Raw genomic sequence first — 11,184 nt, 5'->3', positions numbered from 1 at the left:
TATATATATATATATATCAAGCAGTAGTACTCACAGCAGTAATAAAAAAATAAGTCCACCGCTCCCACTGTTACAAAGCGTCACTAGCAGCGATGAGTGAGTGGTTCGGTAACCACTTTGCTGAGTCAGTGAAGGATATTAGAGAGTGCGGTCCTCGCTAAAACCGTTCCAACCTAAAATGCCCTAAAATGCTTGACTTTGCGCGCAGGTTGTTGGGCTACAGTGGGAGAGCAGCGATGGCTCATGTGCCTTTAAACCTAAAATTGATGACTCTGGAGGGAATCAAAATTGTGATGTCTTCCGATTACTTTCAAGAATGTTTTCCAGACCGTCTTCAATAGCCAATTATGCAGCTCTAGTGTGACGTAAAGCACTGCTATTACAAATAGTATCAGAAATTATTAATCCACCAAATTAAATGATTCATAGTTGCATAAAGTGAGTTTTGATTCATGTTATTCTGAATTGAAGTAACTCTCCAATTAGCTCCTGAGATTCTTATGAAAAAGTTACTCGACTCCAGATAAGTTAAAAATTTTACCGTTCGGAAAAGTACTAAAAGCTAATACTTTTTTTTGTCTTTTTATTTTTGTTTGTGATATTCTTTTTCTACGGTAAATAAAGTTACTTGTATACCAGTTTCGACATTTTCAGATGTAAAACTAGACAATAATGAGGAAAAAAAACCAGGTTACATTCTCAAGAAATCAGGAAAACAAAACTGACCAGCAGAATACTTCGCTAAATTGAAATTCATTGAGAAATTTATTCTACTATAAGAGATCTGTTGGCAACATAGGAAATGAATGATATCAAAAAATCTGCATTATTGAAGTTCGCGAAGTATACAGGGTGCCCCAGGATTATTGGGGTGTGCACAAAGGGATTCAGATTTGCAGGAAACATCTTCGTTTACTGCTAGGTGATAATTGATGAACAGACCTGCTTTGTCGTAGTGATATATGAGTCATTTGAAGAATAATTACTTGAGTAAAGGGTATGAGTGTAAGCTATCACGATGCTTCGAGATCCTCGCACGGCTTCAGCTATGGCTCGTACCGAATTCCTTCTAACGGTCTCCAGTACCTTTTGTTTCATGCTAAATATAAGAAGAGTCAGTCGCGTCCAGCCCTCCCCCCTATGCCTCGTAATTATCCATAGTCAAACATATTGTGATTCAAATTAATAAACGTCTGGAGGTTCGGTGCATCTCTTTGTAGTTGCCGTAAAATTTTTCTGTCAATCATGTGCATGTCTGCTATTTCGTAAAACGTTGCATATTATTTTGTGGGCGAGGACAGCTAAAATAATATCGGCTTTTTCCTCTAATTCTGTTCTAAACACCACCTCTTAGTGGCGAACGAAGACGTTTCCTATTCGAATCTGAATCTTTTTGATGATCCCTTAAAGTTTGGTTTAATAATCCCATACGCATAATAAAATGTCTATTTGTGTGTGTCTGAATGTCTTTCTTAAAACTCTTGAACCTTTTGTGCTGTCGTCTTGAAATTTTTAAATCGGGTGAAAAGAGCAATTTTAACCCACCTATTCCAAAATATCATTTAAAAATTTCAATCAGATTAATCTTGAGAGATGTTTGAATTCTCTCATTGGTTCAGCCATAGCCATTGTCATTAGTTTAACCTTCTGTTGATTTTTTTTCTTTTGAAATAATAAAATCTTAACGTTTCTCACTATCTTTCAACATTATTTTAGGAAAAAATTAGTTCTTTTGTACATTCTTCAATATTTAATTATTTTTTATTTGTTTTATCAGGTAAGAGTTTAATCATAAAAGCATACAATCTCACCCAATTTGTTTTTCTTAAATGACCTGGCGCCACATGCTTATTTTATTGGAAGTTACATTTTAGAAAATGTTTTCTCCGAAACTAAATAATTTAAAATCAGCAGTAATTAAAATTGAAAATTAAGTTGCGTACTAAAACTCAAAATTGATATAAAAAAAGAAGAAAAAACAGCCTTACTATTATTGACGCCAAAGATACTTAATTCAATTTGATAATTAGTAGTACTGATATTACAGTAATAAATGCTGTTTTAATAGATATTTCTTATATATGTATTGTGATAATAGGTTTTTATGTCCCCGAAAAGATTGAGTGTAGGATAAATTACCTGAAAAAGATAAATTTTGACTGCTCCAAGTTAACTGTAGGCAACGGTATGAAGCCGAATGAAATGAAAATGAATCTAATTACTTTTTGTTTTGATGAAATGAATGCTTTTAAACAGGAGCTTTGATTAATACAATGGTGTAAAGCCACTAGGTAGCAAGGATAATAAATAAATAAATAATTAGAATTTTTAATTTTTCCCAATTATGTCGGTATATGGGTGATTCTCACGAAATGTGACAATTTAGAGTCTCTTTCTCCAAGATCTAATATTATACTACTAAAAGAACTTCCTTTTTAAATTTCAATAAATAGCATTACTGTTAGTATTTTAAAATGACCGTGTACTAGCATTGACTGTTTTGTATATTTAAAAAATTTAACTGAATTTCAAAATGTAATTTTCCTGGTATGTTACAAACAATATTTTCAATAATAACTAGCTTCAAAATTTCCCATATGTAATTTTTTCTATCTCAACCGTTGTAAGCATTTCTAGAATACATGCAGAGGGTATTTACAAAAATTTTATAGAAAATAATTTTTTTTGTCAATAATTTGTTCGTCACAAGAAAATCTGTCATTTTCCTGGCTAGTTTTATTTAGTGATTTATAACCAAAATAGATAGCGCCAGCAATCAATATCTTATGTTGACAGATTGATTAAAATACCATCCTATCTGAACATGTCTTATTACATGAATAAAGAACCAACTTTTCTGGTTCAAAACCAATTTAAAATTTTTTCAAGGTGAGTAGTTTTTTACGTTGTCATTTTCCTGTCTTCTTGAAGTCATTAATAACATGAACTACATAGATTTGCCTGAGTCATTTCAAGAAATCCTGTTGTTTTCTGCGGAATGTAAACATGACCGAAACGTTAAATTGAAATAAAGTTAAATGCTATAAAATGGTAAATTGTCATTATCCTGGCTGCCATTTTCCTGGCTTATGAATGGCAGGACATTGAAACAGTTACCAGAATTTTTTTTAAACAGTGGAATACAAAGAGAGAAAGCAAATATTAACCTAATGCCAAGTTTATGTAAGATTGTAATATGCTTGGATGTAATCAAAGTTATTTTTTTAATGATAGATTATTGTATACAATTTTATTGTGTACACATCAGCAACAAAGACATTTTTGATTCCTTCTTCAGAGGATTTAAGAATTAATTTAAGCAATTTCTGGCAAGGGCTTAAGTTGCGTTACTTACTATTAGCTTAAAATAACTGTTCTTTTAACTTCTAGGTTAATATGTCATTTTCCTGGCATTTAAAATTTGATGAATTTCCATTTTATTTTTTTCTCTTGAGCAAATGTCAATAAACTACACAGCTGTCAGTAAGATATTAATAAATGTAACTAAATAAATATACAAAATAAATTTATAGACTGTGCAAAGACAACACTAATTTCAATACAATACAAAAGACTAATTTCAAGTCAATTTCAAGTTAATTTGATTAATTTCAAGAATTCTTTTGTTTCGAATTGTCATGTTTCCAAGGGATCACCCATATAACTTTCTGTTTTATGCATGATTTCGTATAGTTGATTGGTACCTATTCATTGCTTACCTACTTTTTCCACATCAAACGTTAAACAAGTATTTAGCTAGTATAAATTTAAATCCACTGTAACATGGGAAAATTTATAATCACTTTTAATTTACACAATATCCTAAGTATTTGCTAAATGCATTTGCATCTTCTCACAGGATCCTGAATGGTTAAAGAATCACTTAAAAATAATTCAACCCTTTTGTACATTCACAGAGCGAGATTTCTACAAACATGAAGCTCTGAATGGAGATTCTCCTTGAAGAGTTTTGTTTGCCATTTAACCGACATTCATAAAGAGAATCATTAGGAACGAGTTTTGAGATTCCTGTTGATAAGCATTAAACAAATAAATAGAAGAATGCATCAACAATTGTTAACACTTTGAATAAGTTTTACCGAGCATCTTATTGCTGAAATAGAAGACAGTAGATTGTTGGGGGGGGAAGGATTCTATTAAGAAATAATACAGTTTTTAATTGAAGGACTTAATATATAATTATAAACTCTTAAAAACTAGACAAGTGAGTTAAATCTTTAACTATGAGCGGTGTATTTAAAAAATATTTCTTTTTGAAAATTAATAAAATTAAGCAATTAGTTAACAAGCTTTTTTTCATGTAAATGTATAAGTTTTTAAGTCATAAAACTATAAATAAAACAACAGCAAATACTGTTGGGTTTAAAAAATAAATGCTATTTTGTTTTATTACTAAGGATATTATTTTTATTTATTTTCGTCGATTTGATCTTATTAGTTTGAAAAGTTAAGAGTGTGACATTAAGCGATATCTTAATTCAAGTTAAATAAAACTATCATGCAATAAAGTTTAAAAAAAAACTCAATTTTTGCTTAAAATCTTTTTAAGTTTTCTGCCAATTTTTGTATAATTATTGCTCATTATTTTAATAACGTATATGCATATTAAATGCTAATTGGAATAGTAAGTGGTTAAATTTAGCACACTTTTAACCTGTAAGTGTCCTTACTCACGACTATCCTATTTTTGATCAATGCTCTGTTATATTTATGATCTCAATAGTGAATTTTAGCTGTTAAGATGTTTCACAAAGCTCTTTATGCAATTTATTGGTTGGGAGAAATTATTAATTTTGCGCATAATGCATATAAAAATATTTTAAGACTTTTACTCCAACCAAAAAACAACAGTCCGTAAAAGAAACAACAAATTTTGAGTGCAATAACTTTCTTTTTAATAATAATTGGCCAAGTGAAGTCTGAAAAAGAAGATTATTAAGTTACTTTCTAAAATTGATCTTAATGCAGTAGAGAAAACCAATTTGAAGTAAGTTGTTTCTTAATGAAAAAAATCATCTACAGAAAGAATATTAAAGAACTATTATAGACTTTCAATTTTTTTGTAAATTTAGCATATTTGATGCTTAAGTTCCCTATTTTCTTCATAAAAGTAAACAAGCAAACAAAAATAGTTCTAAAGGAAGCAACAATAGTTTTGTATTTCATATTACACACAAAACAGTTCCTATCATGCATGGATCATTTAGAATTCAGATCACCCAACTAGTATATTTCTCATCAAAGGTAGAAATGGATGCAGTCAAAAAAGCAAATAATATAGATAAATTATATAATAGCTTAATTAAAAATTTAAAGTTTAGTTTCAAGCTGAAATCCTGTGCATGATTTGCGATATTTCATAAAGGAGTTTGGGAAATGAGAGTTAAGTCATTTTGCACCGAATGAGCCCATTTATTTTCTATACGAAGGAAATTTGTAAGCTTTAACATAAAGATACAAACTTTATAATCTTCATTGAGTTAAATAGTACAAACTCTGCCGTTTAATTTTATTTGAATATAGGAAATTAAGGATTCATATAAATATTTTATGCATTAAATAAAAATCTCCAAAACTAACTTTTTTTTGACATTAAAATGAAATGGCAAGGATTTGTTCGTAATAAATTTAAACGCTTTCTTTAAAAAAATAATACATAATAATCTTATACGCAAACTACAGACTCGTGCAGACTTGCACGAAGCATCTTAAAGTATTGCTCCATTTAAACTAGCCGAGGAAAAAAAAAGGAGCTTTAACTTTTATTTACGGAATGATTTAGAGGACCTTTTCTGCAGAATTCACAAATTTTCCTCCATCCAAATATTCCTTGTCACGAGCATAATTTGCAGATGGCGACACTGCACAGGATTTGTGATGGACGCGTTGCTAAGCAACGGAAGAAGACGGAGGAGGCTTTTCCCTCACTGCAGCTCTTCTCTCCACAGTTAGGATGCAGCAGCTGCATCAGATTGCACATCTTTCACGTGGGGCTTACTCCCCTTCATTCACTCATCTTTAACACATTGAACGCCAATATTGTGCCGTTTGATACATTTTGGATCCAACCCTATCTATTAAAGGATTATATATGTGAAATATAGAGAAATGTGTTAACTTCATTAATAGTTTAACGAAGATGTCTACTCAATATTTATAATGAAATCAACCATCTGCAGTGTTTAATGGATTTAAAGATGACACAAGTTGATATGAAATTCTTGAAAAAACGCTAACCATCTCGTATATATATAAATAGATAAACAGAGGTATAAATACAATTTTTTTTAAAAGAAGAAGTGTCGAAAATAATCTTTAGATAAGTATGAAGTTTTATTTCCGTAAAAATATGCCATCCCAAGTATTCAGGAACATTGTTAAATAATAACGACAGAATGGTGAAATTTCATATGAGTAAACATTACAATCTGTCGTTGAAAACTGAAATCTTTTGATTTTCCTTAAATTTCCTTCACTATAAGTTTACTAACATTCTAATCAGAATCTACCTCATTCTGTAATTTTTGAATTTGCGAGATTTCTAATCATATAATAGTTTACATTTTAAATTAAACTTCACTATTGGAGCGAATAATCGAAACGTTTTAAATCTTAGTTTCTGAAGAAATTAAATTTTTTTCTGCACAATCGCTAGTTGTCTTTAGTAAATTAGAAGAATGCTTTCCATTTCAAGGTTAATTGCATCGGTTTTGAAACCATAAAATTATATTGCAAAGACCTTCTTTTTTACAGATAATTGTAGATAAACTGTAGACTCTCTAATCTATTTTGTTAAGGATGTCATAAATAACTTTGAAAGCAAAGGAAGAATGGCGAATTATTTTGAAGCTCGTGAGACGTACACTCAAAAGTGCCAAAACAAAATTTTATAATGAGTTCTGTATTAAGACTTTCGTTTAAAGAAATACATGAACTGTAGAACTTACAAATAGTTATTTGGATATATAGTGTAGATATTATAGGTGATTAAAGCTTTACATTCTGTGAACAGTATTCTAACACCATGTTTTGGTTATTTAAAAGAAAGAAAGTTGCTGATAAAAAAGCCATTACTCCATGCGTATGTGATAATGGTAAGTACAAACCTATTTTATGAGTCAAATATAAACTAACACCATAACTTAAATATACAAAGAAATGTTTTACTATGGAGAATTTTGTACATAAGGTTGGATTTAGAAATGCAACATATAGTGTATTATTAAATTATAATTCTTAAATGTTAAAATAATAATTTTAAATTATAATTTACGAACTTTTAACAAATATAAACAGGTGCTGAAAAATCAAAGCTTTATATTTGCAAATTATTAAAAAAATTTTCAGCACTTTTAATAAAAATATTAAAAACATATATATATTGCTGGGATTACTAAGATAAAATTTCTGTTCAATTGATATGCAGCAATGTTTTGTAAAGGGCAAATTTATTGGACAGTAGTTACAGTATAATAAGAAAAGTGAAAGGCCATAAAAAAGGTAAATGTAATGCAGTAACATGTAATATATATATATATATATATACANTTATGTATATATATATATATATATATATAATTATGATAAAAAATAAAAGTACATGGGAATTACAGTACATGATTGCACAAAGCGTAAAAGCCGCATGTTAACACTAGTAACGCCGATGGGGTCATTTTGATCATTTGTACGAAAATATATGTAAGATCACGAAACTAATTTTTTTTTCTTTTACTTGTTTATAAGTGTATTTTATTAAAATTTCTCGCCTTTCTGTTGATCAGTAAAATAAATAATTGTAGAAATACCTAAAACATCCAAAATTTATAATTTTGATTGCTTTGTTTTATTTCTGTCTTGTATTTTGCGAAACTGCAAGCATTATGAAGCTGAATTACAGAACAGAAATTGGAGTTCACCATGTTAATAAAGTACCATGCTCAACCGTTTCGTGGAATTATATGGTATCATATACTCGATTGCCGAAGTAGCTTAGTTGAGTTGCTTTGCATTATAATTTCGATATTGCCCCTGAAAGCATGTACGTACTGATTATAAACAGTTATATGTGTTTTAATCCTTGACAAGGAGAAGGTATTGGCATGCAAGTAATAATGAAAATTCATTGTATGACGTTCAAACCACATAAATTTGATTTCAATTGATATAAAATTCAAATTTTGTTTCTGAATGGATGGTTACCTTTTCTTGTAAAAGTTGTAAAACAGACAAGTAAATTACAACCTGGAGAAATATAGCGTTTTGATTTTGGAACCTCTCCTAAATTTTATTCACAATGGAATTACTGTCTTTTACCACAGTAAAACTTGCAGATGAATACTACATTGCAGGGATACTGCGTTTGATCAAACAGAAATTTGCTCCTATTTCAGTATCACTTTTTCATCAAGACATTCGTTTTTTGCATTGTAAAATTAAAATGCTGTACGTACTGTATAGGTGCAAACGAAAAAGAATATTATTATTCTGAATGTGCGTGCAGAAGATAGCTCAGGAGAAAAGCATTTTCACTTACTGTGATAGTACGAATTATGACGTCGGCCTAGCAAACTAGATGCTAAGGGATTATTCTAAAAGAGGTGCAAGTTGCAGGTGTCTTGCATTTATTTATAATGTCTATGAGTTTGCTGAAGCACCACAAATTAATACTTTTTGCATCAGATAGTCTTTAATTGACGAAATTCAGTCTCTAAACTATAAGTCTTTTAACATTACGAGGATAAAACGAATGAAACAAGCAATTAGAAATTCTAGAAAACAATTTGTCGATATTTTATTGTTACTTTCACGGCAATATTTTCCATTGGTTAGGCATTAGCGTATACATATATTGTGTACGCTAATGCCTAACCAATGATGAAAATTAACATTTTAAAACATGTTGTGTACGAATATGTAATATTTGTATTCATTTCATTTGTTTACTTTTGTATTACTTGAAGTCTTGAGAAAGAATCTGTAATACAATAATACATTATATTGTAATATTGTCATTGCGTTCATAATAAATTTAATCTCTAAAAACCCTACGTATTATATTTTCAACAAACATTTAAAAAATCATTTACTTTGAAAAAAAATTTCCTATGAGGGTTAAATTAACCCTAAGTAGCGGTTTTAGGTAAATCAAAAATCTGGCTATTCTAATGTTAATACCTAATACATAAATATTAAAAAAAGAATAATAAAGTAAAAATATTCTATGTAAAAAAAATATTATTTCAAAATTTTATAAGAGAATGTTATTGCTTTAAAGTGCAAAAAAAATCAGTGTATAAATTATAGATTCCAATAAATTGCGTTTAAAAATCAAATATGTTTTTAAATTTAGCAAAGAATTATGCAAATTATTATGGTATTTTGGAGCCAAATAAAACATTTTTGTGAACAATTTCTTTTAAAGTGACGAATTTCGTTTTCTTCTCTTTACAGAAATGTTATTTCTTTTGAAACACAACAGTTTCTATTTTGATGAAAAAAAAGCGAAATAAATGAAAATTATTATAAACAGTGAATTTATATTTTTAAAGATAAAAGATTTGATATAGAAAACTTTAAAATTTATAAAAAAAGTAATTAGCGTTAATTTATTACTTTGTTGGTACATTACGTTTTTATAATTTACTAAAATGAATTAGAATAATTTCTTATTTAAGCTACATAATTATTGCAATTATATTACTTGATTAAAGAAACATTATTATCAGAGATATTAGTTAAAACATTCAGTTATATAATATTAAAAAAAATATTAAATTTGACAGCATTATTTGTTAACTTGAGAACAAAATTTAAAAAAAAAATAATTGATTACTGCAAAACTTTACTTTAAAATGAAGCGAAATGACTCGAAAAAAAAACAGTTATTTATCTAAATTTTAAATGCTGAAATTTATAGATTTACAAAATTAAAAATTACTTTTCTGTATCTTATAAAGCATTGTAACGGGATAACATTTTATGAGTCCCAAGCAATTTAACACATTTTTCTATTCTATTTCCACAAATTTCACTTTGTCACTATATCTAGCTTCTTTTATGAGTAAAACATATCTGTGGCATAACTTAAACAGAAATTATAGTGATTGTTAATCATATGGTATCATATTTAAACAGATATATTGAAGTTCAGGTGCTGAATTGGTCTTTTTAACGTTTTATAAGAGATCTACTTATTTTTAAAATTTTGGTTTTAGTTTGCTACCATTCATGAAAGTAATTTGCAAACAACTGAAATGTTGGTGCGTATGAATTGATGTGTTTATGGTATATCGATTAATTAGGCTTCAAATAGGCTTATAATTTTTTTTATTAGAATTCATTTAATAAAAGTCCGTTTTCACTAATTTTACATAATATTACACATACTAATATATAGATGCGTTTTCGAAAACTTATATACTTCCATTCCAACTAATGAAATTCTTGATGTTCTTCAAATTCATAGCATGTTTAATCTTAGTGATATTATTGATGAAGAGAACTGGAAATTTCTAGTTCACATTAACCTCAAGAACAATTATACTCTATTAAACGACTGCTTTCATCAGCAAATTAATGGTATACCCATGGGGAATAAATTAAGTACTAATGTTGGCAATATTTTTCTTTTTCTACATGAATATAGATTCGGGAAATCATGTGTTAAACTTTCTATTAATTCTTTATTTCGCAGGTTTATTGATGATCTTTTGGTTATTAATTTTATTGAGTTTTGGATACTTTTGCAAAACAAAGATATTCAATTGAATTAATTCTTAATAAAAAATAATATTGGTAACTCTTTAGCAATTTTTTTAGATTTATCTCATAATATTAATGAAGATAGTAAAATTACATTTAAATTTTCAGACAAAAAGAAACTATTTTAATTTTCCAATTTAAAAGAGCTTTGATTTTAATTCTAATTTAGTCAATGAGGTTTTCTTCCAAAATTATTACCAATCAGATTCATAGGTTTTACAAACATAATTCAAACAATAAAAAGTTTTTAAAGGAAACTGATAAACTTAAAAAAAAATTTAAGTAATAGACATTTTCCTAGTTTGTTTTCTTCAATTTCTTTTTAAAAATACTTTAAGCAACCGGTTTTTATTCTTTTCTTCTCAAAGATTTATTTGCTTAATGTATATATATAAAAGAAAG

At 28.3% G+C, this 11,184-nt stretch overlaps 1 protein-coding gene across 1 annotated transcript in view; it reads left to right on the top strand.

The window, feature by feature from the left end:
- Nucleotides 1–5,926: 5,926 nt before the first annotated feature.
- LOC107450191 (uncharacterized) overlaps nt 5,927–11,184 on the top strand; it is a 97,365-nt gene continuing 92,107 nt past the window's right edge. Inside the window, exon 1 of the mRNA XM_016065938.3 lies at nt 5,927–7,115. Coding sequence (XP_015921424.1) covers nt 7,046–7,115 — 70 coding nt within the window. The 5' untranslated portion in view covers nt 5,927–7,045. The remainder of the gene's footprint in view (nt 7,116–11,184) is intronic.

The sequence above is a fragment of the Parasteatoda tepidariorum genome, chromosome 4, assembly GCF_043381705.1.
Source record: "Parasteatoda tepidariorum isolate YZ-2023 chromosome 4, CAS_Ptep_4.0, whole genome shotgun sequence".
Classification (NCBI taxonomy): Eukaryota; Metazoa; Arthropoda; class Arachnida; order Araneae; family Theridiidae; genus Parasteatoda; species Parasteatoda tepidariorum.
The sequence above is the reverse complement of the archived record's forward strand: the minus strand, read 5'-3'. Positions and strand labels throughout refer to the sequence as shown.